The sequence below is a fragment of the Anomaloglossus baeobatrachus genome, chromosome 10, assembly GCF_048569485.1.
Source record: "Anomaloglossus baeobatrachus isolate aAnoBae1 chromosome 10, aAnoBae1.hap1, whole genome shotgun sequence".
Taxonomy (NCBI): Eukaryota; Metazoa; Chordata; class Amphibia; order Anura; family Aromobatidae; genus Anomaloglossus; species Anomaloglossus baeobatrachus.
In genome coordinates this window covers 211,686,088-211,712,752 of record NC_134362.1, presented here as the reverse complement: position 1 = coordinate 211,712,752, position 26,665 = coordinate 211,686,088, and the positions used below count along the sequence as shown (strand labels likewise).

The following is a 26,665-nucleotide window of genomic DNA, read 5'->3' as shown; positions in this document are numbered from 1 at the left end:
ATAACTGCTATAATACTGCCCCCTGTGTACAGGAATAGAACTGCTATAATACTGCCCCTATATACAATAATATAACTGCTATAATACTGCCCCCTGTGTACAGGAATAGAACTGCTATAATGCTGCCCCTATATGTCATGATTATCTTTTCCTTCCTTACAGGCGATAGATTCTGTGTATTTCACGGCTTTCTCGGAGGTTGATAGCTCCTTCATCATCACTCGTGTGGCTCGGAGGTCGGGGACTCGCTGTGAGGTTTGGCTGTTTATGCGGGTGCATGGAGTGGGGGACTTTGAGGTAAGGCATAAGCCTATTGTGAGATTACTGTATCGTGTGGACGGTGTATGGCAGGGGTTTTCATGCATGTTGTTGACTAATATGATGGCGGTGATATGTGGGCACCATATATCGGCATTATTTAACTGTTGAATGTTAGAATTATATAAATAGAATATTTTTTTAAATGTATACGGAAACTTTATAGTAATGGTGACCCCCGGGTGGTGTGATCTGGTGACCCCCTACCCCCGGGTGGTGTGATCTAGAAACTCTCCCCCCCGGGTGGTGTGATCTGGTGATTCCTCCCCGGGTGGTGTGATCTAGTAACTCTCCCCCCCAGGTGCTGTGATCTGGTGACCCCCCCCCCCCCCCGGGTGGAGTGATCTGGTGATTCCCCCCCGGGTGGTGTGATCTGGTGACTCCCCCCGGGTGGTGTGATCTGGTGATTCCCCCCGGGTGGTGTGATCTGGTGATTCCCCCCAGGTGGTGTGATCTGGTGATTCCCCCCGGGTGGTGTGATCTGGTGATTCCCCCCGGGTGGTGTGATCTGGTGATTCCCCCCGGGTGGTGTGATCTGGTGATTCCCCCGGATGGTGTGATCTGGTGACCCCCCCCCAGGTGGTGTGATCTGGTGATTCCCCCTGGGTGCTGTGATCTGGTGACCCCCCCCCAGGTGGTGTGATCTGGTGATTCCCCACCCCCCCGGGTGCTGTGATCTGGTGACTCCCCCAGGTGGTGTGATCTGGTGATTCCCCCCGGGTGGTGTGATCTGGTGATTCCTTTCTGGCACTTTTCCCCCTTTTTCCTGTGCAGCATCCGGACCACCCCGTCACCATCATGTCTTCAGAGGGGGACAACAGCTGGAGCGGCGGGGGTCTCACAATGAGCTGCGAGCAGCCGCACCAGACATGGAGGATTTCATTTAATGGTCTCTTAAGGTAAAACCTACCGAGATTCCACCATCAAAAAGAGAATATGATAATGAGGTGACTGCTAACCCCGCCCCTGATAATGAGGTGACTGCTGACCCCGCCCCCTGATAATGAGGTGACTGCTAACCCCGCCCCTGGTAATGAGGTGACTGCAAACCCCGCCCCTGGTAATGAGGTGACTGCAAACCCCGCCCCTGGTAATGAGGTGACTGCTGACCCCGCCCCTGATAATGAGGTGACTGCTGACCCCGCCCCCTGATGAGGTGACTGCTAACCCCGCCCCTGATAATGAGGTGACCGCTGACCCTGCCCCCTGATGATAATGAGGTGACCGCTGACCTCGCCCCCTGATGATAATGAGGTGACCGCTGACCCTGCCCCCTGATGATAATGAGGTGACCGCTGACCTCGCCCCCTGATGATAATGAGGTGACTGCTGACCCTGCCCCCTGATGATAATGAGGTGACCGCTGACCCTGCCCCCTGATGATAATGAGGTGACTGCTGACCCTGCCCCCTGATGATAATGAGGTGACCGCTGACCCCGCCCCCTGATGATAATGAGGTGACCGCTGACCTCGCCCCCTGATGATAATGAGGTGACCGCTGACCCTGCCCCCTGATGATAATGAGGTGACCGCTGACCCTGCCCCCTGATGATAATGAGGTGACTGCTGACCCTGCCCCCTGATGATAATGAGGTGACTGCTGACCCTGCCCCCTGATGATAATGAGGTGACCGCTGACCTCGCCCCCTGATGATAATGAGGTGACTGCTGACCCTGCCCCCTGATGATAATGAGGTGACCGCTGACCTCGCCCCCTGATGATAATGAGGTGACCGCTGACCCTGCCCCCTGATGATAATGAGGTGACTGCTGACCCTGCCCCCTGATGATAATGAGGTGACTGCTGACCCTGCCCCCTGATGATAATGAGGTGACTGCTGACCCCGCCCTCTGATGATAATGAGGTGACCGCTGACCCTGCCCCCTGATGATAATGAGGTGACTGCTGACCCTGCCCCCTGATGATAATGAGGTGACTGCTGACCCTGCCCCCTGATGATAATGAGGTGACTGCTGACCCTGCCCCCTGATGATAATGAGGTGACCGCTGACCTCGCCCCCTGATGATGAGGTGACCGCTGACCCTGCCCCCTGATGATAATGAGGTGACTGCTGACCCCGCCCCCTGATGATAATGAGGTGACTGCTGACCCTGCCCCCTGATGATAATGAGGTGACTGCTGACCCTGCCCCCTGATGATAATGAGGTGACTGCTGACCCTGCCCCCTGATGATAATGAGGTGACTGCTGACCCTGCCCCCTGATGATAATGAGGTGACCGCTGACCCTGCCCCCTGATGATAATGAGGTGACTGCTGACCCTGCCCCCTGATGATAATGAGGTGACTGCTGACCCCGCCCTCTGATGATAATGAGGTGACCGCTGACCTCGCCCCCTGATGATAATGAGGTGACTGCTGACCCTGCCCCCTGATGATAATGAGGTGACCGCTGACCCTGCCCCCTGATGATAATGAGGTGACTGCTGACCCTGCCCCCTGATGATAATGAGGTGACTGCTGACCCTGCCCCCTGATGATAATGAGGTGACCGCTGACCCTGCCCCCTGATGATAATGAGGTGACCGCTGACCCTGCCCCCTGATGATAATGAGGTGACTGCTGACCCTGCCCCCTGATGATAATGAGGTGACTGCTGACCCTGCCCCCTGATGATAATGAGGTGACTGCTGACCCTGCCCCCTGATGATAATGAGGTGACTGCTGACCCTGCCCCCTGATGATAATGAGGTGACTGCTGACCCTGCCCTCTGATGATAATGAGGTGACTGCTGACCCTGCCCCCTGATGATAATGAGGTGACCGCTCATCCCGCCCCCTGATGATAATGAGGTGACTGCTGACCCTGCCCCCTGATGATAATGAGGTGACCGCTGACCTTGCCTCCTGATGATAATGAGGTGACTGCTGACCCCGCCCCCTGATGATAATGAGGTGACTGCTGACCCTGCCCCCTGATGATAATGAGGTGACCGCTGACCCTGCCCCCTGATGATAATGAGGTGACCGCTGACCCCGCCCCCTGATAATGAGGTGACCGCTGACCCCGCCCCCTGATGATAATGAGGTAACCGCTGACCTCGCCCCCTGATGATAATGAGGTGACTGCTGACCCCGCCCTCTGAGAATGAAGCGATTGCTGACCCCGGCCTCTGATGATAATTAGGTGACCGCTGACCCCGCCCCCTGAAAATGAGGTGACTGCTGACCCCCCAGCTGTAAATAATCTGTCACTTCCTCTTTATCCTCTGATTTTTAGGAAAGGAAAGTTCCGCCACAGCGATAGTGAGGACGATGGCGAGAGCGTGCACGTAAGATTCACAATGCTGTACGTGAACTATTTGTCTTCACAGTAGGGCGTACTCCGGTGCACTACTGATCTCAGCATCTCCTGGTTTATGGTACAAGTCACACTCAGTGGTTTTGTGTCTTCGTCACAGCTGGACGGCCGCCACAGACGTGTATGACTTTGATTACGACTTCCATCCCCGCACGGCTGCAGAAGCAATGGCCATGGAGCCGCTCACCAAGGAGTTCTTAGCCATAGTGAAGAAGTAAGGACCAAGGAGGAGGCTGGAAGGAGGGTGGTGAGGAGGAGGTGATGAGAAGGAGCACAGTGAGGAGGAGCACAGTGAGGAGGAGGGATGCGGAGAGGGAGCAGAGTGAGGAGGAGCACAGCGATGAGGAGGTGCGGAGAGGGAGCAGAGTGAGGAGGAGCACAGCGATGAGGAGGTGCGGAGAAGGAGCAGAGTGAGGAGGAGCACAGCGATGAGGAGGTGCGGAGAAGGAGCACAGCGAGGAGGAGCAGAGTGAGGAGGAGGGATGCGGAGAAGGAGCACAGTGAGGAGGAGCACAGCGAGGAGGAGCAGAGTGAGGAGGAGGGATGCGGAGAAGGAGCACAGTGAGGAGGAGCACAGTGAGGAGGAGCACAGTGAGGAGGAGGGATGCGGAGAAGGAGCACAGTGAGGAGGAGCACAGTGAGGAGGAGCACAGTGAGGAGGAGGTGCGGAGAAGGAGCAGAGTGAGGAGGAGCACAGTGAGGAGGAGGTGGGGAGAAGGAGCAGAGTGAGGAAAAGCACATCGATGAGGAGGTACGGAGAAGGAGCAGAGTGAGGAGGAGCACATCGATGAGCAGAGTGAGGAGGAGCAGAGTGAGGAGGAGCAGAGTGAGGAGGAGCAGAGTGAGGAGGAGCAGAGTGAGGAGGAGCAGAGTGAGGAGGAGCAGAGTGAGGAGGAGCAGAGTGAGGAGGAGGTGCGGAGAAGGAGCAGAATGAGGAGGAGCAGAGTGAGGAGGAGGTGCGGAGAAGGAGCAGAATGAGGAGGAGCACAGTGAGGAGGTGCGGAGAAGGAGCAGAATGAGGAGGAGCACAGTGAGGAGGTGCGAAGAAGGAGCAGAATGAGGAGGAGCAGAGTGAGGAGGTGGAGCGGAGAAGGAGCACAGTGAGGAGGAGCACAGTGAGGAGGAGGTGCGGAGAAGGAGCAGAGTGAGGAGGAGCACAGTGAGGAGGAGGTGCGAAGAAGGAGCAGAGTGAGGAGGAGCACAGCAAGGAGGAGGTGCGGAGAAGGAGCACAGCGAGGAGAAGGTGTGGAGAAGGAGCACAGCAAGTAGGAGCACAGTGAGGAGGAGGTGCGTAGAAGGAACAGAGTGAGGAGGAGCACAGTGAGGAGGAGGTGCGGAGAAGGAACAGAGTGAGGAGGAGCACAGTGAGGAGGAGGTGCGGAGAAGGAGCAGAGTGAGGAGGAGCACAGCGATGAGGAGGTGCGGAGAAGGAGCAGAGTGAGGAGGAGCAGAATGAGGAGGAGCACAGTGAGGAGGAGGTGCGGAGAAGGAGCAGAATGAGGAGGAGCACTGTGAGGAGGAGGTGATGAGAAGGAGCACAGTGAGGAGGAGCACAGTGAGGAGGAGGTGCGGAGAAGGAGCAGAGTGAGGAGGGGCACAGCGATGAGGAGGTGCGGAGAAGGAGCAGAGTGACGAGGAGCACAGCGAGGAGGAGGTGCAGAGAAGGAGCAGAGTGAGGAGGAGCACAGTGAGGAGGAGGTGCGGAGAAGGAGCAGAATGAGGAGGAGCACTGTGAGGAGGAGGTGATGAGAAGGAGCACAGTGAGGAGGAGCACAGTGAGGAGGAGGTGCGGAAAAGGAGCAGAGTGAGGAGGAGCACAGCGATGAGGAGGTGCGGAGAAGGAGCAGAGTGAGGAGGAGCACAGTGAGGAGGAGGTGATGAGAAGGAGCAGAGTGAGGAGGAGCACAGCGATGAGGAGGTGCGGAGAAGGAGCAGATTGAGGAGGAGCACAGTGAGGAGGAGGTGCGGAGAAGGAGCAGAGTGAGGAGGAGCACAGCGATGAGGAGGTGCGGAGAAGGAGCAGAGTGAGGAGGAGCAGAGTGAGGAGGAGCACAGTGAGGAGGAGGTGTGGAGAAGGAGCACAGCGAGAAGAAGGTGCGGAGAAGGAGCACAGCGAGGAGAAGGTGCGGAGAAGAAGCACAGCAAGTAGGAGCAAAGTGAGGAGGAGGTGCGGAGAAGGAACAGAGTGAGGAGGAGCACAGTGAGGAGGAGGTGCGGAGAAGGAACAGAGTGAGGAGGAGCACAGTGAGGAGGAGGTGCGGAGAAGGAACAGAGTGAGGAGCAGCACAGTGAGGAGGAGGTGCGGAGAAGGAACAGAGTGAGGAGGAGCACAGTGAGGAGGAGGTGCGGAGAAGGAGCAGAGTGAGGAGGAGCACAGTGAGGAGGAGGTGCGAAGAAGGAGCAGAGTGAGGAGGAGCACAGCAAGGAGGAGGTGCGGAGAAGGAGCACAGCGAGGAGAAGGTGTGGAGAAGGAGCACAGCAAGTAGGAGCACAGTGAGGAGGAGGTGCGTAGAAGGAACAGAGTGAGGAGGAGCACAGTGAGGAGGAGGTGCGGAGAAGGAACAGAGTGAGGAGGAGCACAGTGAGGAGGAGGTGCGGAGAAGGAGCAGAGTGAGGAGGAGCACAGCGATGAGGAGGTGCGGAGAAGGAGCAGAGTGAGGAGGAGCAGAATGAGGAGGAGCACAGTGAGGAGGAGGTGCGGAGAAGGAGCAGAATGAGGAGGAGCACTGTGAGGAGGAGGTGATGAGAAGGAGCACAGTGAGGAGGAGCACAGTGAGGAGGAGGTGCGGAGAAGGAGCAGAGTGAGGAGGGGCACAGCGATGAGGAGGTGCGGAGAAGGAGCAGAGTGACGAGGAGCACAGCGAGGAGGAGGTGCAGAGAAGGAGCAGAGTGAGGAGGAGCACAGTGAGGAGGAGGTGCGGAGAAGGAGCAGAATGAGGAGGAGCACTGTGAGGAGGAGGTGATGAGAAGGAGCACAGTGAGGAGGAGCACAGTGAGGAGGAGGTGCGGAAAAGGAGCAGAGTGAGGAGGAGCACAGCGATGAGGAGGTGCGGAGAAGGAGCAGAGTGAGGAGGAGCACAGCGAGGAGGAGGTGCAGAGAAGGAGCAGAGTGAGGAGGAGCACAGTGAGGAGGAGGTGCGGAGAAAGAGCAGAGTGAGGAGGAGCACAGTGAGGAGGAGGTGATGAGAAGGAGCAGAGTGAGGAGGAGCACAGCGATGAGGAGGTGCGGAGAAGGAGCAGATTGAGGAGGAGCACAGTGAGGAGGAGGTGCGGAGAAGGAGCAGAGTGAGGAGGAGCACAGCGATGAGGAGGTGCGGAGAAGGAGCAGAGTGAGGAGGAGCAGAGTGAGGAGGAGCACAGTGAGGAGGAGGTGTGGAGAAGGAGCACAGCGAGAAGAAGGTGCGGAGAAGGAGCACAGCGAGGAGAAGGTGCGGAGAAGAAGCACAGCAAGTAGGAGCAAAGTGAGGAGGAGGTGCGGAGAAGGAACAGAGTGAGGAGGAGCACAGTGAGGAGGAGGTGCGGAGAAGGAACAGAGTGAGGAGGAGCACAGTGAGGAGGAGGTGCGGAGAAGGAGCAGAGTGAGGACGAGCACAGTGAGGAGGAGGTGCGAAGAAGGAGCAGAGTGAGGAGGAGCACAGCAAGGAGGAGGTGCGGAGAAGGAGCACAGCGAGGAGAAGGTGTGGAGAAGGAGCACAGCAAGTAGGAGCACAGTGAGGAGGAGGTGCGTAGAAGGAACAGAGTGAGGAGGAGCACAGTGAGGAGGAGGTGCGTAGAAGGAACAGAGTGAGGAGGAGCACAGTGAGGAGGAGGTGCGGAGAAGGAGCAGAGTGAGGAGGAGCACAGCGATGAGGAGGTGCGGAGAAGGAGCAGAGTGAGGAGGAGCAGAATGAGGAGGAGCACAGTGAGGAGGAGGTGCGGAGAAGGAGCAGAATGAGGAGGAGCACTGTGAGGAGGAGGTGATGAGAAGGAGCACAGTGAGGAGGAGCACAGTGAGGAGGAGGTGCGGAGAAGGAGCAGAGTGAGGAGGAGCACAGCGATGAGGAGGTGCGGAGAAGGAGCAGAGTGAGGAGGAGCACAGTGAGGAGGAGGTGCGGAGAAGGAGCAGAGTGAGGAGGAGCACAGTGAGGAGGAGGTGCGGAGAAGGAACAGAGTGAGGAGGAGCACAGTGAGGAGGAGGTGCGGAGAAGGAGCAGAGGGAGGACGAGCACAGTGAGGAGGAGGTGCGAAGAAGGAGCAGAGTGAGGAGGAGCACAGCAAGGAGGAGGTGCGGAGAAGGAGCACAGCGAGGAGAAGGTGTGGAGAAGGAGCACAGCAAGTAGGAGCACAGTGAGGAGGAGGTGCGTAGAAGGAACAGAGTGAGGAGGAGCACAGTGAGGAGGAGGTGCGTAGAAGGAACAGAGTGAGGAGGAGCACAGTGAGGAGGAGGTGCGTAGAAGGAACAGAGTGAGGAGGAGCACAGTGAGGAGGAGGTGCGGAGAAGGAGCAGAGTGAGGAGGAGCACAGCGATGAGGAGGTACGGAGAAGGAGCAGAGTGAGGAGGAGCAGAATGAGGAGGAGCACAGTGAGGAGGAGGTGCGGAGAAGGAGCAGAATGAGGAGGAGCACTGTGAGGAGGAGGTGATGAGAAGGAGCACAGTGAGGAGGAGCACAGTGAGGAGGAGGTGCGGAGAAGGAGCAGAGTGAGGAGGAGCACAGCGATGAGGAGGTGCGGAGAAGGAGCAGAGTGAGGAGGAGCACAGTGAGGAGGAGGTGCGGAGAAGGAGCAGAGTGAGGAGGAGCACAGTGAGGAGGAGGTGATGAGAAGGAGCAGAGTGAGGAGGAGCACAGCGATGAGGAGGTGCGGAGAAGAAGCAGAGTGAGGAGGAGCACAGTGAGGAGGAGGTGTGGAGAAGGAGCACAGCGAGGAGAAGGTGCGGAGAAGAAGCACAGCAAGTAGGAGCAAAGTGAGGAGGAGGTGCGGAGAAGGAATAGAGTGAGGAGGAGCACAGTGAGGAGGAGGTGCGGAGAAGGAGCAGAGTGAGGAGGAGCAGAGTGAGGAGGAGGTGCGAAGAAGGAGCAGAGTGAGGAGGAGCACAGCAAGGAGGAGGTGCAGAGAAGGAGCACAGCGAGGAGAAGGTGCGGAGAAGGAGCACAGCAAGTAGGAGCACAGTGAGGAGGAGGTGCGTAGAAGGAACAGAGTGAGGAGGAGCACAGTGAGGAGGAGGTGCGGAGAAGGAACAGAGTGAGGAGGAGCACAGTGAGGAGGAGGTGCGGAGAAGGAACAGAGTGAGGAGGAGCACAGTGAGGAGGAGGTGCGGAGAAGGAGCAGAGTGAGGAGGAGCACAGTGAGGAGGAGGTGCGAAGAAGGAGCAGAGTGAGGAGGAGCACAGCAAGGAGGAGGTGCGGAGAAGGAGCACAGCGAGGAGAAGGTGTGGAGAAGGAGCACAGCAAGTAGGAGCACAGTGAGGAGGAGGTGCAGAGAAGGAACAGAGGGAGGAGGAGCACAGTGAGGAGGAGGTGCGGAGAAAGAGCACAGCAAGTAGGAGCACAGTGAGGAGGAGGTGCAGAGAAGGAACAGAGTGAGGAGGAGCAGAGTGAGGAGGAGCAGAGTGAGGAGGAGCAGAGTGAGGAGGAGCAGAGTGAGGAGGAGCAGAGTGAGGAGGAGCAGAGTGAGGAGGAGCACAGTGAGGAGGAGCACAGTGAGTAGAAGGTGCGAAGAAAGAGCACAGCGAGGAGGAACACAGTGAGGAGGAGGTGCGGAGAAGGAGCAGAGTGAGGAAGAGGTGATGAGAAGGAGCACAGCGATGAGGAGGGGTGGAGAAGGAGCACAGTGAGGAGGAGGTGCAGAGAAGGAGCACAGCGAGGAGGAGGTGATGAGAAGGAGCACAGTGAGGAGGTGCGGAGAAGGAGCACAGCAAGGAGGAGGTGCGGGGAAGGAGCACAGCGAGGAGGTGATGAGAAGGAGCACAGTGAGGAGGAGCACAGTGAGGAGGTGCGGAGAAGGAGCACAGCAAGGAGGAGGTGCGGAGAAGGAGCACAGTGAGGAGAAGGGGCGAAGAAGGAGCACAGTGAGGAGGAGGTGCGGAGAAAGAGCAGAGTGAGGAGGAGGTGATGAGAAGAAGCACAGCAATGAGGAGGTGCGGAGAAGGAGCTTAGTGAGGAGGAGGTGATGAGGAGGAGCACAGTGAGGGGGAGGTGATGAGGAGGAGCAGAGTGAGGAGGAGGTGCTGAGAAGGAGCACAGTGAGGAGGAGGTGATGAGGAGCAGAGTGAGGAGAAGGTGCGGAGAAGGAGCACGATGAGGAGGCGGTGATGAGAAGGAGCAGAGTGAGGAGGAGGTGCGGAGAAGGAACACAGCGAGGAGGAGCACAGTGAGGAGAAGGTGCGGAGAAGGAGCAGAGTGAGGAGGAGGTGCGGAGAAGGAGCAGAGTTGGGAGGGGGTGCGGAGAAGGAACACAGCGATGAGGAGGAGCACAGTGAGGAGGAGGTGATGAGGAGGAGGAGCACAGTGAGGGGGAGGTGATGAGGAGGAGCACAGTGAGGAGGAGGTGATGAGGAGGAGCACAGTGAGGAGGAGGTGATGAGGAGGAGCACAGTAAGGAGGTGGTGATGAGGAGGAGCACAGTGAGGAGGAGGTGATGAGGAGGAGCACAGTGAGGAGGAGGTGAGGAGGAGGAGCAGAGTGAGGAGGAGGTGCTGAGAAGGAGCACAGTGAGGAGGAGTGAGTGAGGGGGAGCACAGCAATGAGGAGGTGCGGAGAAGGAGCACAGTGAGGAGGAGGTGATGAGGAGGAGCACAGTGAGGGGGAGGTGATGAGGAGGAGCAGAGTGAGGAGGAGGTGTGGAGAAGGAACACAGCGAGGAGGAGCACAGTGAGGAGAAGGTGCGGAGAAGGAGCAGAGTGAGGAGGAGGTGCGGAGAAGGAGCAGAGTTGGGAGGGGGTGCGGAGAAGGAACACAGCGATGAGGAGGAGCACAGTGAGGAGGAGGTGATGAGGAGGAGCACAGTGAGGGGGAGGTGATGAGGAGGAGCACAGTGAGGAGGAGGTGATGAGGAGGAGCACAGTGAGGAGGAGGTGATGAGGAGGAGCACAGTAAGGAGGTGGTGATGAGGAGGAGCACAATGATGAGGAGGAGGTGCGGAGAAGGAGCACAGTAAGGAGGAGGTGATGAGGAGGAGCACAGTGAAGAGGAGGTGATGAGGAGGAGCAGAGTGAGGAGGAGGTGATGAGAAGGAGCACAGCACAGTGAGGAGGAGGTGATGAGGAGGAGCACAGTGAGGAGGTGATGAGGAGGAGCACAGTGAGGAGGTGATGAGGAGGAGCACAGTGATGAGGAGGTGATGAGGAGGAGCACAGTGATGAGGACGTGATGAGGAGGAGCACAGTGATAAGGAGGTGATGAGAAGGTGATGAGGAGGAGCACAGTGAGGAGGAGGTGATGAGGAGGAGCACAGTGATGAGGAGGTGATGAGGAGGAGCACAGTGATGAGGTGGTGATGAGGAGGAGCACAGTGATGAGGACGTGATGAGGAGGAGCACAGTGATGAGGACGTGATGAGGAGGAGCACAGTGATGAGGACGTGATGAGGAGGAGCACAGTGAGGAGGAGGTGATGAGGAGGAGCACAGTGAGGGGGAGGTGATGAGGAGGAGCACAGTGAGGAGGAGGTGATGAGGAGGAGCACAGTGAGGAGGAGGTGATGAGGAGGAGCACAGTAAGGAGGTGGTGATGAGGAGGAGCACAGTGAGGAGGAGGTGATGAGGAGGAGCACAGTGATGAGGTGGTGAAGAGGAGGAGCACAGTGAGGAGGAGGTGCGGAGAAAGAGCACAGCAAGTAGGAGCACAGTGAGGAGGAGGTGCGGAGAAGGAACAGAGTGAGGAGGAGCACAGTGAGGAGGAGCACAGTGAGGAGAAGGTGCGAAGAAAGAGCACAGCGAGGAGGAACACAGTGAGGAGGAGGTGCGGAGAAGGAGCAGAGTGAGGAGGAGCACAGTGAGGAGGTGCGGAGAAGGAGCAGAGTGAGGAGAAGGTGCGGAGAAGAAACACAGCGAAGAGAAGGCGATGAGAAGGAGCACAGTGAGGAGGAGCGGAGAAGGAGCACAGCAAGGGGGAGATGCGGAGAAGGAGCACAGTGAGGAGAAGGGGCGGAGAAGGAGCACAGTGGAGAGGAGGTGCGGAGAAAGAGCAGAGTGAGGAGGAGGTGATGAGAAGGAGCACAGCGATGAGGAGGGGTGGAGAAGGAGCACAGTGAGGAGGAGGTGCGGAGAAGGAGCACAGCGAGGAGGAGGTGATGAGAAGGAGCACAGTGAGGAGGTGTGGAGAAGGAGCACAGTGAGGAGGTGCGGAGAAGGAGCACAGCGAGGAGGAGGTGCGGAGAAGGAGCACAGCGAGGAGGTGATGAGAAGGAGCACAGTGAGGAGGAGCACAGTGAGGAGGTGTGGAAAAGGAGCACAGCAAGGAGGAGGTGCGGAGAAGGAGCACAGTGAGGAGAAGGGGCGAAGAAGGAGCACAGTGAGGAGGAGGTGCGGAGAAAGAGCAGAGTGAGGGGGAGGTGATGAGAAGAAGCACAGCAATGAGGAGGTGCGGAGAAGGAGCACAGTGAGGAGGAGGTGATGAGGAGGAGCACAGTGAGGGGGAGGTGATGAGGAGGAGCAGAGTGAGGAGGTGCTGAGAAGGAGCACAGTGAGGAGGAGGTGATGAGAAGGAGCACAATGAGGAGGAGGTGATGAGGAGGAGCATAGTGAGGAGGAGGTGATGAGGAGGAGCACAGTGATGAGGAGGAGCACAATGAGGAGGAGGTGATGAGGAGGAGCATAGTGATGAGGAGGTGATGAGGTGGAGCACAGTGAGAAGGAGGTGATGAGGAGGAGCACAATGAGGAGGAGGTGATGAGGAGGAGCATAGTGAGGAGGAGGTGATGAGGAGGAGCACAGTGATGAGGAGGAGCACAGTGATGAGGTGGTGATGAGGAGGAGCACAGTGAGGAGGAGGTCATGAGGAGGAGCACAATGAGGAGGAGGTGATGAGGAGGAGCATAGAGATGAGGAGGTGATGAGGAGGAGCATAGTGATGAGGTGAGGAGGAGCACAGTGATGAGGTGAGGAGGAGCACAGTGAGGAGGAGGTGATGAGGAGGAGCACAGTGAGGAGGAGCAGAGTGAGAAGGAGGTGATGAGGAGGAGCATAGTGATGAGGAGGTGATGAGGAGGAGCACAGTGATGAGGAGGAGCATAGTGAGGAGGAGGTGATGAGGAGGAGCAGAGTGATGAGGAGGAGCATAGTGAGGAGGAGGTGATGAGGAGGAGCAGAGTGATGAGGAGGAGCATAGTGAGGAGGAGCACAGTGATGAGGAGGAGCATAGTGAGGAGGAGCATAGTGAGGAGAAGCAGAGTGATGAGGAGTAGCATAGTGAGGAGGAGCATAGTGAGGAGGAGCAGAGTGAGGAGGAGCATAGTGAGGAGGAGCATAGTGAGGAGGAGCATAGTGAGGAGGAGCAGAGTGAGGAGGAGCATAGTGAGGAGGAGCATAGTGAGGAGGAGCAGAGTGAGGAGGAGCAGAGTGAGGAGGAGCATAGTGAGGAGGAGGAGCAGAGTGAGGAGGAGGAGCAGAGTGAGGAGGAGGAGCAGAGTGAGGAGGAGGAGCAGAGTGAGGAGGAGGAGCAGAGTGAGGAGGAGGAGCAGAGTGAGGAGGAGGAGCAGAGTGAGGAGGAGGAGCAGAGTGAGGAGGAGCAGAGTGAGGAGGAGCATAGTGAGGAGAAGCAGAGTGATGAGGAGTAGCATAGTGAGGAGGAGCATAGTGAGGAGGAGCAGAGTGAGGAGGAGGAGCAGAGTGAGGAGGAGGAGCAGAGTGAGGAGGAGGAGCAGAGTGAGGAGGAGGAGCAGAGTGAGGAGGAGGAGCAGAGTGAGGAGGAGGAGCAGAGTGATGAGGAGCCCAGCAGGCAGAATGTGGGGTAGAGGAGGAGGAGGCAGGATGCGGATGCGCAGAGGTGTAGGAAGACGTGTTGTTGGGGTGTGTGCACATGTGGAGTATTTTCTTGCAGACATTTCTGCATTTCTTGTCAGGAGAATGTACAGCACAAATCGCTGAAAGAATTGGGGCTCAGACTATTTTGTGCAGCAGATCCGCCGGAGGAAATCCTCGTCGTGTGCACGAGGCTCGGGATTTTCATGGCTTTGCTGGATGGGATTTGCTTGTAGTTTTGTGACAAAACTGTAGTAAATAAATACATCAAAAAAGCGGTAATAACGCCCTGTGTGCACACCGCCACAGCCGTCACCTACTTGTCCCATTGTTGCAGATCTAAGGAGGAGCACTGCCGCTATGAGCAGTGGGGCACCCTGCGGGCGGAGGTGGCGATCGGTGGTGGTGCAGAGCGCCGGATGTCCCTGAGCGGGATCCGCAGCCATTCCTATGGTACGTTCCCATCCACCGCCATCCCCTGCACATGTGTGCACCGATCGCGGTGAGTCTGTGCTCACGCTGCTCCTCTCCTGCAGGCGTGAGGAACTGGGCCGACTTCCACAGATACATCATGTTTTTGATGCATTTTGAGGTGAGTGATGTTGATAGGCCACGCCCCTTTTCCATGAAGCCACGCCCCCTTGTCCAATGAACACCATAATGGCCGCACAAACAAGAGACTTGTGGCTCCTTTACCTTAGTGATGTCCCCTCTGTTCTCTAGGATGGGACCTCCGTACACCTGAACCTCGTCAGCCTCCCCAAGAGCACCAGACAGTAAGTAACGATCCCCGAGACCCCCGACACCTCCACCCCACCAGCCCAGCAAACATAGGAGCCTCTGTCCTGGGAATTCTTATTCTTGCCTCCGTGTTGTGATATTTGCCCCCGTGTTGTGATTATTGCCTCCATGTTGTGATATTTGCCTCCGTGTTGTGATTATTGCCTCCATGTTGTGATATTTGCCCCCGTGTTGTGATATGTGCCCCGTGTTGTGATATGTGCCCCGTGTTGTGATATGTGCCCCGTGTTGTGATATGTGCCCCGTGTGGTGATATGTGCCCCGTGTGGTGATATTTGCCTCCGTGTTGTGATTATTGCCTCCATGTTGTGATATTTGCCCCCGTGTTTGTGATTATTGCCCCCCGTGTTGTGATTATTGCCCCCCGTGTTGTGATATGTGCCCGTGTTGTGATATGTGCCCGTGTTGTGATATGTGCCCCGTGTTGTGATATGTGCCCCGTGTGGTGATATGTGCCCCGTGTGGTGATATGTGCCCCGTGTGGTGATATGTGCCCCGTGTGGTGATATTTGCCCCCGTGTAGTGATATTTGCCCCCGTGTGTGATATTTGCCCCCGTGTGGTGAAATTTGCCCCCGTGTTGTGATAGTTGCCCCCGTGTTGTGATAGTTGCCCCCTGTGTGTTGATATTTACCCCCCATGTTGTGATATTTGCCCCCCGTGTTGTGATAGTTGCCCCCCGTGTTGTGATAGTTGCCCCCATGTTCGGATTCTTGCCCCGTGTTGTGATAGTTGCCCCTGTGTGGTGATAGTTGCCCCTGTGTGGTGATAGTTGCCCCTGTGTGGTGATATTTGCCCCCGTGTGGTGATATTTGCCCCCGTGTGGTGATATTTGCCCCGTGTGGTGATATTTGCCCCGTGTTGTGATATTTGCCCCCGTGTGGTGATATTTGCCCCCGTGTTGTGATATTTGCCCCCGTGTGGTGATATCTGCCCCCGTGTGGTGATATTTGCCCCCGTGTGGTGATATTTGCCCCCGTGTGGTGATATTTGCCCCCGTGTGGTGATATTTGCCCCCGTGTGGTGATATTTTCCCCCGTGTGGTGATATTTGCTCCCGTGTGGTGATATTTGCCCCCGTGTGGTGATATTTGCCCCCGTGTGGTGATATTTGCCCCCGTTTGGTGATATCTGCCCCCGTTTGGTGATATCTGCCCCCGTTTGGTGATATCTGCCCCCGTGTGGTGATATTTGCCCCCGTGTTGTGATATTTGCCCCCGTGTTGTGATATTTGCCCCCGTGTTGTGATATTTGCCCCCGTGTTGTGATATTTGCCCCCGTGTGGTGATATTTGCCCCCGTGTGGTGATATTTGCCCCCGTGTGGTGATATTTTCCCCTCTTTGGTGATATTTGCCCCCGTGTTGTGATATTTGCCCCCGTGTTGTGATATTTGCCCCCGTGTGGTGATATCTGCCCCCGTGTTGTGATATTTGCCCCCGTGTGGTGATATTTGCCCCCGTGTGGTGATATTTGCCCCCGTGTGGTGATATTTGCCCCCGTGTGGTGATATTTGCCCCCGTGTGGTGATATTTGCCCCCGTGTGGTGATATTTGCCCCCGTGTTGTGATATTTGCCCCCGTGTGGTGATATTTGCCCCCGTGTGGTGATATTTGCCCCCGTGTGGTGATATTTGCCCCCGTGTGGTGATATTTGCCCCCGTGTGGTGATATTTGCCCCCGTGTTGTGATATTTGCCCCCGTGTGGTGATATTTGCCCCCCGTGTGGTGATATTTGCCCCCGTGTGGTGATATTTGCCCCCGTGTGGTGATATTTGCCCCCGTGTGGTGATATTTTCCCCTCTTTGGTGATATTTGCCCCCGTGTTGTGATATTTGCCCCCGTGTGGTGATATTTGCCTCCGTGTTGTGATATTTGCCCCCGTGTGGTGATATTTGCCCCCGTGTGGTGATATTTGCCGTCCGATATTTGCCCCCGTGTGGTGATATCTTGCCCCCGTGTGGTGATATTTGCCCCCGTGTGGTGATATTTGCCCCCGTGTGGTGATATTTGCCCCCGTGTGGTGATATTTGCCCCCGTGTGGTGATATTTGCCCCCCGTGTTGTGATATTTGCCCCCGTGTGGTGATATTTGCCCCCGTGTGGTGATATTTGCCCCCGTGTGGTGATATTTGCCCCCGTGTGGTGATATTTGCCCCCGTGTGGTGATATTTGCCCCGTGTGGTGATATTTGCCCCTCTTTGGTGATTATTGCCCCCGTGTGGGGATATTTGCCCCTGTGTGGTGATATTTGCCCCCGTGTGGTGATATTTGCCCCCGTGTTGTGATATTTGCCCCCGTGTGGTGATATTTGCCCCCGTGTGGTGATATTTGCCCCCGTGTGGTGATATTTGCCCCCGTGTGGTGATATTTGCCCCCGTGTGGTGATATTTGCCCCCGTGTGGTGATATTTTCCCCTCTTTGGTGATATTTGCCCCCGTGTTGTGATATTTGCCCCCGTGTGGTGATATTTGCCCTCCGTGTTGTGATATTTGCCCCCGTGTGGTGATATTTGCCCCCGTGTGGTGATATTTGCCCCCGTGTGGTGATATTTGCCCCCGTGTTGTGATATTTGCCCCCGTGTGGTGATATTTGCCCCCGTGTGGTGATATTTGCCCCCGTGTGGTGATATTTGCCCCCGTGTGGTGATATTTGCCCCCGTGTTGTGATATTTGCCCCCGTGTGGTGATATTTGCCCCCGTGTGGTGATATTTGCCCCCGTGTGGTGATATTTGCCCCCGTGTGGTGATATTTGCCCCCGTGTGGTGATATTTGCCCCCGTGTGGTGATATTTGCCCCTCTTTGGTGATTATTGCCCCCGTGTGGTGATATTTGCCCCCGTGTGGTGATATTTGCCCCCGTGTGGTGATATTTGCCCCCGTGTGGTGATATTTGCCCCCGTGTGGTGATATTTGCCCCCGTGTGGTGATATTTGCCCCCGTGTGGTGATATTTGCCCCCGTGTTGTGATATTTGCCCCCGTGTGGTGATATTTGCCCCCGTGTTGTGATATTTGCCCCCGTGTTGTGATATTTGCCCCCGTGTGGTGATATTTGCCCCCGTGTGGTGATATTTGCCCCCGTGTGGTGATATTTGCCCCCGTGTGGTGATATTTGCCCCCGTGTGGTGATATTTGCCCCCGTGTGGTGATATTTGCCCCCGTGTGGTGATATTTTCCCCCGTTTGGTGATATTTGCCCCCGTGTTGTGATATTTGCCCCCGTGTGGTGATATTTGCCTCCGTGTGGTGATATTTGCCCCCGTGTGGTGATATTTGCCCCCGTGTGGTGATATTTGCCCCCGTGTGGTGATATTTGCCCCCGTGTTGTGATATTTGCCCCCGTGTGGTGATATTTGCCCCCGTGTGGTGATATTTGCCCCCGTGTTGTGATATTTGCCCCTGTGTGGTGATATTTGCCCCCGTGTGGTGATATTTGCCCCCGTGTTGTGATATTTGCCCCCGTGTGGTGATATTTGCCCCCGTGTGGTGATATTTGCCCCCGTGTGGTGATATTTGCCCCCGTGTGGTGATATTTGCCCCCGTGTGGTGATATTTGCCCCCGTGTGGTGATATTTGCCCCGTGTGGTGATATTTGCCCCTCTTTGGTGATTATTGCCCCCGTGTGGTGATATTTGCCCCCGTGTTGTGATATTTGCCCCCGTGTGGTGATATTTGCCCCCGTGTGGTGATATTTGCCCCCGTGTGGTGATATTTGCCCCCGTGTGGTGATATTTGCCCCCCGTGTGGTGATATTTGCCCCCGTGTTGTGATATTTGCCCCCGTGTGGTGATATTTGCCCCCGTGTTGTGATATTTGCCCCCGTGTTGTGATATTTGCCCCCGTGTGGTGATATTTGCCCCCGTGTTGTGATATTTGCCCCCGTGTGGTGATATTTGCCCCCGTGTGGTGATATTTGCCCCCGTGTGGTGATATTAGCCCCCGTGTGGTGATTATTTGCCCCGTGTGGTGATATTTGCCCCTCTTTGGTGATTATTGCCCCCGTGTGGTGATATTTGCCCCCGTGTTGTGATATTTGCCCCCGTGTTGTGATATTTGCCCCCGTGTTGTGATATTTGCCCCCGTGTGGTGATATTTGCCCCCGTGTGGTGATATTTGCCCCCGTGTTGTGATATTTGCCCCCGTGTGGTGATATTTGCCTCCGTGTGGTGATATTTGCCCCGTGTGGTGATATTTGCCCCGTGTGGTGATATTTGCCCCTCTTTGGTGATTATTGCCCCCGTGTGGTGATATTTGCCCCCGTGTGGTGATATTTGCCCCCGTGTGGTGATATTTGCCCCCGTGTGGTGATATTTGCCCCCGTTTGGTGATATCTGCCCCCGTTTGGTGATATCTGCCCCCGTGTGGTGATATTTGCCCCCGTGTTGTGATATTTGCCCCCGTGTTGTGATATTTGCCCCCGTGTTGTGATATTTGCCCCCGTGTGGTGATATTTGCCCCCGTGTGGTGATATTTGCCCCCGTGTGGTGATATTTGCCCCCGTGTGGTGATATTTTCCCCTCTTTGGTGATATTTGCCCCCGTGTTGTGATATTTGCCCCCGTGTTGTGATATTTGCCCCCCGTGTGGTGATATCTGCCCCCGTGTTGTGATATTTGCCCCCGTGTGGTGATATTTGCCCCCGTGTGGTGATATTTGCCCCCGTGTGGTGATATTTGCCCCCGTGTGGTGATATTTGCCCCCGTGTTGTGATATTTGCCCCCGTGTGGTGATATTTGCCCCCGTGTTGTGATATTTGCCCCCGTGTGGTGATATTTGCCCCCGTGTGGTGATATTTGCCCCCGTGTGGTGATATTTGCCCCCGTGTGGTGATATTTGCCCCCGTGTGGTGATATTTGCCCCCGTGTGGTGATATTTTCCCCTCTTTGGTGATATTTGCCCCCGTGTTGTGATATTTGCCCCCGTGTGGTGATATTTGCCTCCGTGTTGTGATATTTGCCCCCGTGTGGTGATATTTGCCCCGTGTGGTGATATTTGCCCCCGTGTGGTGATATTTGCCCCCGTGTTGTGATATTTGCCCCCGTGTGGTGATATTTGCCCCCGTGTTGTGATATTTGCCCCCGTGTGGTGATATTTGCCCCCGTGTTGTGATATTTGCCCCCGTGTTGTGATATTTGCCCCCGTGTTGTGATATTTGCCCCCGTGTGGTGATATTTGCCCCCGTGTGGTGATATTTGCCCCCGTGTGGTGATATTTGCCCCCGTGTGGTGATATTTGCCCCCGTGTGGTGATATTTGCCCCGTGTGGTGATATTTGCCCCTCTTTGGTGATTATTGCCCCCGTGTGGTGATATTTGCCCCCGTGTGGTGATATTTGCCCCCGTGTTGTGATATTTGCCCCCGTGTTGTGATATTTGCCCCCGTGTGGTGATATTTGCCCCCGTGTGGTGATATTTGCCCCCGTGTTGTGATATTTGCCCCCGTGTGGTGATATTTGCCCCCGTGTGGTGATATTTGCCTCCGTGTGGTGATATTTGCCCCCGTGTGGTGATATTTGCCTCCGTGTGGTGATATTTGCCCCGTGTGGTGATATTTGCCCCGTGTGGTGATATTTGCCCCGTGTGGTGATATTTGCCCCTCTTTGGTGATTATTGCCCCCGTGTGGTGATATTTGCCCCCGTGTGGTGATATTTTCCCCTCTTTGGTGATATTTGCCCCGTGTGGTGATATTTGCCCCCGTGTGGTGATATTTGCCCCCGTGTGGTGATATTTGCCCCCGTGTGGTGATATTTGCCCCCGTGTGGTGATATTTGCCCCCGTGTGGTGATATTTGCCCCCGTGTGGTGATATTTTCCCCTCTTTGGTGATATTTGCCCCCGTGTGGTGATATTTGCCCCCGTGTGGTGATATTTGCCCCCGTGTGGTGATATTTGCCCCCCGTGTGGTGATATTTGCCCCCCAGTGGTGATATTTTCCCCTCTTTGGTGATATTTGCCCCCGTGTGGTGATATTTGCCCCCGTGTTGTGATATTTGCCCCCGTGTGGTGATATTTGCCCCCGTGTGGTGATATTTGCCCCCGTGTGGTGATATTTGCCCCCATGTGGTGATATTTGCCCCCGTGTGGTGATATTTTCCCCTCTTTGGTGATATTTTCCCCTCTTTGGTGATATTTGCCCCCGTGTGGTGATATTTGCCCCCGTGTGGTGATATTTGCCCCCGTGTGGTGATATTTGCCCCCGTGTGGTGATATTTTCCCCTCTTTGGTGATATTTGCCCCCGTGTGGTGATATTTGCCCCCGTGTGGTGATATTTGCCCCGTGTGGTTATATTTGCCCCCGTGTGGTGATATTTGCCCCCGTGTGGTGATATTTGCCCCCGTGTGGTGATATTTGCCCCGTGTGGTGATATTTGCCCCTCTTTGGTGATTATTGCCCCCGTGTGGTGATATTTGCCCCCGTGTGGTGATATTTGCCCCCGTGTGGTGATATTTGCCCCCGTGTGGTGATATTTGCCCCCGTGTTGTGATATTTGCCCCCGTGTGGTGATATTTGCCCCCGTGTGGTGATATTTGCCCCCGTGTTGTGATATTTGCCCCCGTGTTGTGATATTTGCCCCCGTGTGATGATATTTGCCCCCGTGTGGTGATATTTGCCCCCGTGTGGTGATATTTTCCCCTCTTTGGTGATATTTGCCCCCGTGTGGTGATATTTGCCCCCGTGTGGTGATATTTGCCCCCGTGTGGTGATATTTGCCCCCGTGTTGTGATATTTGCCCCCGTGTTGTGATATTTGCCCCCGTGTGGTGATATTTGCCCCCGTGTGGTGATATTTGCCCCCGTGTGGTGATAGTTGCCCCCGTGTGGTAATATTTGCCCCCGTGTGGTGATATTTGCCCCGTGTGGTGATATTTTCCCCTCTTTGGTGATATTTGCCCCCGTGTGGTGATATTTGCCCCCGTGTGGTGATATTTGCCCCCGTGTGGTGATATTTGCCCCGTGTGGTGATATTTTCCCCTCTTTGGTGATATTTGCCCCCGTGTGGTGATATTTGCCCCCGTGTGGTGATATTTGCCCCCGTGTGGTGATATTTGCCCCTGTAAGAAGCTGCAGTTGATACTTTGTGTCAGTTTTATTGTAGGTTACGTGTTTTTTCCTGGCGGTGAGATGGCGGGCATCGAATGGTCGGACGCGCACCTCTCTCACCTGGCCGAGGACCGCGACATTAAGAGGAATTATCAGGTCCGGTTCCGGGCCGGTGAGTGCGGTCTCCGCAGCTGGTGCCCCTGTGACTGGAGGCCATGACATCCCACGGGCACCAGCAGCCTGGGCATGGTGTGGTGGGCGGTGTTATTGGTGGCGCTGTCGCTGGGACTGCGGACACTCCCTCCATGTGACCCCTCCGCCGCGCAGTCACCGCTCTCCATCATCTTCACTGGATTCTCTTCCTACAGGAGGCCGGATGTTTGAGGTTTCGGCGACTCTGGACCCCCGGAGCAGCCCCTCCATCTACAATCCTTCCCTCAGCTCTTCAATCAAGCCAACTGTTGGGATCACCCATGAATGCATCGCCACCTTCAGGACGAGCGCCGGGGCCCGAGGACGGGGCCTGGTGGAGTTCTTCTATGGGGTAAGAGCAGTTAGGAGACCGAGAACCGCGGCACACACGGCCCAACCCTGACATTGTGACCCCAAGAAGAAGACCCTCTCTTTCTCCTCTCCGCTCTTTCTCCTCTCCTCTCCGCTCTTTTTCCTCTCCTCTCTGCTCTTTTTCCTCTCTGCTCTTTTTCCTCTCCTCTCCGCTCTTTTTCCTCTCTGCTCTTTTTCCTCTCCTCTCCGCTCTTTTTCCTCTCCGCTCTTTTTCCTCTCCTCTCTGCTCTTTTTCCTCTCCTCTCCGCTCTTTATCCTCTCCTCTCCGCTCTTTATCCTCTCCTCTCCGCTCTTTATCCTCTCCTCTCCGCTCTTTATCCTCTCCTCTCTGCTCTTTTTCCTCTCTGCTCTTTTTCCTCTCCTCTCCGCTCTTTTTCCTCTCTGCTCTTTTTCCTCTCCTCTCCGCTCTTTTTCCTCTCCGCTCTTTTTCCTCTCCTCTCTGCTCTTTTTCCTCTCCTCTCCGCTCTTTATCCTCTCCTCTCCGCTCTTTATCCTCTCCTCTCCGCTCTTTTTCCTCTCCTCTCTGCTCTTTTTCCTCTCCTCTCCGCTCTTTTTCCTCTCCTCTCCGCTCTTTTTCCTCTCCTCTCCGCTCTTTTTCCTCTCCTCTCCGCTCTTTTTCCTCTCCTCTCCGCTCTTTTTCCTCTCCTCTCTGCTCTTTTTCCTCTCCTCTCTGCTCTTTTTCCTCTCCTCTCTGCTCTTTTTCCTCTCTGCTCTTTTTCCTCTCCTCTCCGCTCTTTTTCCTCTCCTCTCTGCTCTTTTTCCTCTCCTCTCTGCTCTTTTTCCTCTCCTCTCTGCTCTTTTTCCTCTCCTCTCTGCTCTTTTTCCTCTCTGCTCTTTTTCCTCTCTGCTCTTTTTCCTCTCCTCTCCGCTCTTTATCCTCTCTTCTCCGCTCTTTATCCTCTCCTCTCCGCTCTTTATCCTCTCCTCTCCGCTCTTTATCCTCTCCTCTCCGCTCTTTATCTTCTCCTCTCCGCTCTTTATCCTCTCTTCTCCGCTCTTTATCCTCTCCTCTCCGCTCTTTATCCTCTCCTCTCCGCTCTTTTTCCTCTCTTCTCCGCTCTTTTTCCTCTCTTCTCCGCTCTTTTTCCTCTCTTCTCCGCTCTTTTTCTTCTCCGCTCTTTTTCTTCTCCGCTCTTTTTCTTCTCCGCTCTTTTTCTTCTCCGCTCTTTTTCTTCTCCGCTCTTTTTCCTCTCCGCTCTTTTTCCTCTCCGCTCTTTTTCCTCTCCTTTGCTCTCCTCTGTCCTTTCACCTTCTCTCCTTTCTCTTTGACTCGTCCTTGCAGACGTCTTGGGGGGCTTTACAATGACACAATGTATCGGTGAATGGCTTACACTTACTTTTTTCTCCCCTTTGCTCCACAGGTCTAGGCCGTCGCCCCCTTTGGTCATTGAACCCCTTGAATCTGGCAGTGATTGGTTTCTGAATGTGATTGAGTCATAAAGGATCGTGTATCCCGCAGCCGGAATTGTGCCCCTCCCCCGCCATCACACATCAGGGAGACCCCCGCACGATAAGGCACCAGGGTCACGTCTTATAGAATCATTGTGTAATGAAAAGTTCTCATATCTCCTTCTTGAGTTCATATTTCTAGATCTCACTATTGTGACCTTCTCTGCTTGCTGTCTGTGAATGGAAACCTTATTTACACCTGTGCAGATCTCATACTTCTCACAGCTGAGGGGTTGTTGCATTGTATCTAGACCAGAAAACTGGTCTAGACTGTGAGCTGAACAACCCCCCCCTCGATACACTGTCCCTGCACTGATACATTGTAGCTGATCCGCCCGGACTCCCCCCAATACACTGTCCCTGCACTGATACATTGTAGCTGAACCGCCCGGACCCCCCCGATACACTGCCCCTGCACTGATACATTGTAGCTGAACCGCGCGGACTCCTCCGATACACTGCCCCTGCACTGATACATTGTAGCTGAACTGCCCGGACTCCCCCGATACACTGCCCCTGCACTGATACATTGTAGCTGAACCGCGCGGACTCCCCCCGATACACTGCCCCTGCACTGATACATTGTAGCTGAACCGCCCGGACTCCCCCCCGATACACTGTCCCTGCACTGATACATTGTAGCTGAACCGCCCGGACTCCCCCGATACACTGTCCCTGCACTGATACATTGTAGCTGAACTGCCCGGACTCCCCCGATACTGTCCCTGCACTGATACATTGTAGCTGAACCGCCCGGACTCCCCCGATACTGTCCCTGCACTGATACATTATAGCTGAACTGCCCGGACTCCCCCGATACACTGCCCCTGCACTGATACATTGTAGCTGAACCGCGCGGACTCCCCCCGATACACTGCCCCTGCACTGATACATTGTAGCTGAACCGCCCGGACTCCCCCCCGATACACTGTCCCTGCACTGATACATTGTAGCTGAACCGCCCGGACTCCCCCGATACACTGTCCCTGCACTGATACATTGTAGCTGAACTGCCCGGACTCCCCCGATACTGTCCCTGCACTGATACATTGTAGCTGAACTGCCCGGACTCCCCCGATACACTGTCCCTGCACTGATACATTGTAGCTGATCCGCCCAGACTCCCCCCGATACACTGTCCCTGCACTGATACATTATAGCTGAACCGCCCGGACTCCCCCGATACACTGTCCCTGCACTGATACATTGTAGCTGATCCGCCCAGACTCCCCCTGATACACTGTCCCTGCACTGATACATTGTAGCTGAACCGCCCGGACCCCCCCGATACACTGTCCCTGCACTGATACATTGTAGCTGAACCGCGCGGACTCCCCCGATACACTGCCCCTGCACTGATACATTGTAGCTGAACCGCCCGGACTCCCCCCGATACACTGTCCCTGCACTGATACATTGTAGCTGAACGGCCCGGACTCCCCCCGATACACTGTCCCTGCACGGATACATTGTAGCTGGACCGCGCGGACTCCCCTGATACACTGTCCCTGCACTGATACATTGTAGCTGAACCGCCCGGACTCCCCCCGATACACTGTCCCTGCACTGATACATTGTAGCTGATCCGCCCGGACTCCCCCCGATACACTGTCCCTGCACTGATACATTGTAGCTGAACAACCCCCCCCCCCCCCCCCTCGATACACTGTCCCTGCACTGATACATTGTAGCTGAACGGCCCGGACTCCCCCGATACACTGCCCCTGCACTGATACATTGTAGCTGAACCGCGCGGACTCCCCCGATACACTGCCCCTGCACTGATACATTGTAGCTGAACCGCCCAGACTCCCCCCCGATACACTGTCCCTGCACTGATACATTGTAGCTGAACCGCCCGGACTCCCCCCGATACACTGTCCCTGCACTGATACATTGTAGCTGATCTGCCCGGACTCCCCCCGATACACTGTCCCTGCACTGATACATTGTAGCTGAACCGCCCGGACTCCCCCCGATACACTGTCCCTGCACTGATACATTGTAGCTGAACCGCCCGGACTCCCCCCGATACACTGTCCCTGCACTGATACATTGTAGCTGAACCGCGCGGACTCCCCCGATACACTGCCCCTGCACTGATACATTGTAGCTGAACCGCCCAGACTCCCCCCCGATACACTGTCCCTGCACTGATACATTGTAGCTGAACCGCGCGGACTCCCCCGATACACTGTCCCTGCACTGATACATTGTAGCTGATCCGCCCGGACTCCCCCCGATACACTGTCCCTGCACTGATACATTGTAGCTGAACCGCCCGGACTCCCCCGATACACTGTCCCTGCACTGATACATTGTAGCTGATCCGCCCGGACTCCCCCCAATACACTGTCCCTGCACTGATACATTGTAGCTGAACCGCCCGGACTCCCCCGATACACTGTCCCTGCACTGATACATTGTAGCTGATCCGCCCGGACTCCCCCCGATACACTGTCCCTGCACTGATACATTGTAGCTGAACTGCCCGGACTCCCCCAATACACTGTCCCTGCACTGATACATTGTAGCTGAACCGCCCGGACTCCCCCAATACACTGTCCCTGCACTGATACATTGTAGCTGAACTGCCCGGACTCCCCCGATACACTGTCCCTGCACTGATACATTGTAGCTGAACCGCCCGGACTCCCCCAATACACTGTCCCTGCACTGATACATTGTAGCTGAACTGCCCGGACTCCCCCCCCGATACACTGTCCCTGCACTGATACATTGTAGCTGAACCGCCCGGACTCCCCCAATACACTGTCCCTGCACTGATACATTGTAGCTGAACTGCCCGGACTCCCCCGATACACTGTCCCTGCACTGATACATTGTAGCTGAACCGCCCGGACTCCCCCGATACACTGCCCCTGCACTGATACATTGTAGCTGAACCGCCCAGACTCCCCCCCCGATACACTGTCCCTGCACTGATACATTGTAGCTGAACCGCCCGGACTCCCCCCCGATACACTGTCCCTGCACTGATACATTGTAGCTGAACCGCCCGGACTCCCCCGATACACTGTCCCTGCACTGATACATTGTAGCTGATTTGCCCGGACTCCCCCCGATACACTGTCCCTGCACTGATACATTGTAGCTGAACCGCCCGGACTCCCCCCGATACACTGTCCCTGCACTGATACATTGTAGCTGATCCGCCCGGACTCCCCCCAATACACTGTCCCTGCACTGATACATTGTAGCTGAACTGCCCGGACTCCCCCG

General features: G+C 55.8%; 1 protein-coding gene across 2 annotated transcripts in view; it reads left to right on the top strand.

Moving 5' to 3' along the window:
* Window positions 1-23,494, top strand: part of LOC142254280 (uncharacterized) — a 34,527-nt gene extending 11,033 nt beyond the window's left edge. Inside the window, exons 2-11 of one of the 2 annotated variants that reach the window (XM_075325314.1) lie at window positions 163-297; window positions 1,093-1,217; window positions 3,561-3,629; window positions 3,742-3,855; window positions 13,915-14,030; window positions 14,114-14,169; window positions 14,301-14,353; window positions 21,454-21,581; window positions 21,778-21,953; window positions 23,335-23,494. In XM_075325314.1, coding sequence (XP_075181429.1) covers window positions 163-297; window positions 1,093-1,217; window positions 3,561-3,629; window positions 3,742-3,855; window positions 13,915-14,030; window positions 14,114-14,169; window positions 14,301-14,353; window positions 21,454-21,581; window positions 21,778-21,953; window positions 23,335-23,340 — 978 coding nt within the window. In that variant the 3' untranslated portion in view covers window positions 23,341-23,494. Of the gene's footprint in view, window positions 1-162; window positions 298-1,092; window positions 1,218-3,560; window positions 3,630-3,741; window positions 3,856-13,914; window positions 14,031-14,113; window positions 14,170-14,300; window positions 14,354-21,453; window positions 21,582-21,777; window positions 21,954-23,334 lie in introns of those variants that run through there. The other variant, XM_075325315.1, reaches the window with a different exon arrangement.
* The last annotated feature ends 3,171 nt before the right edge of the window (window positions 23,495-26,665 follow it).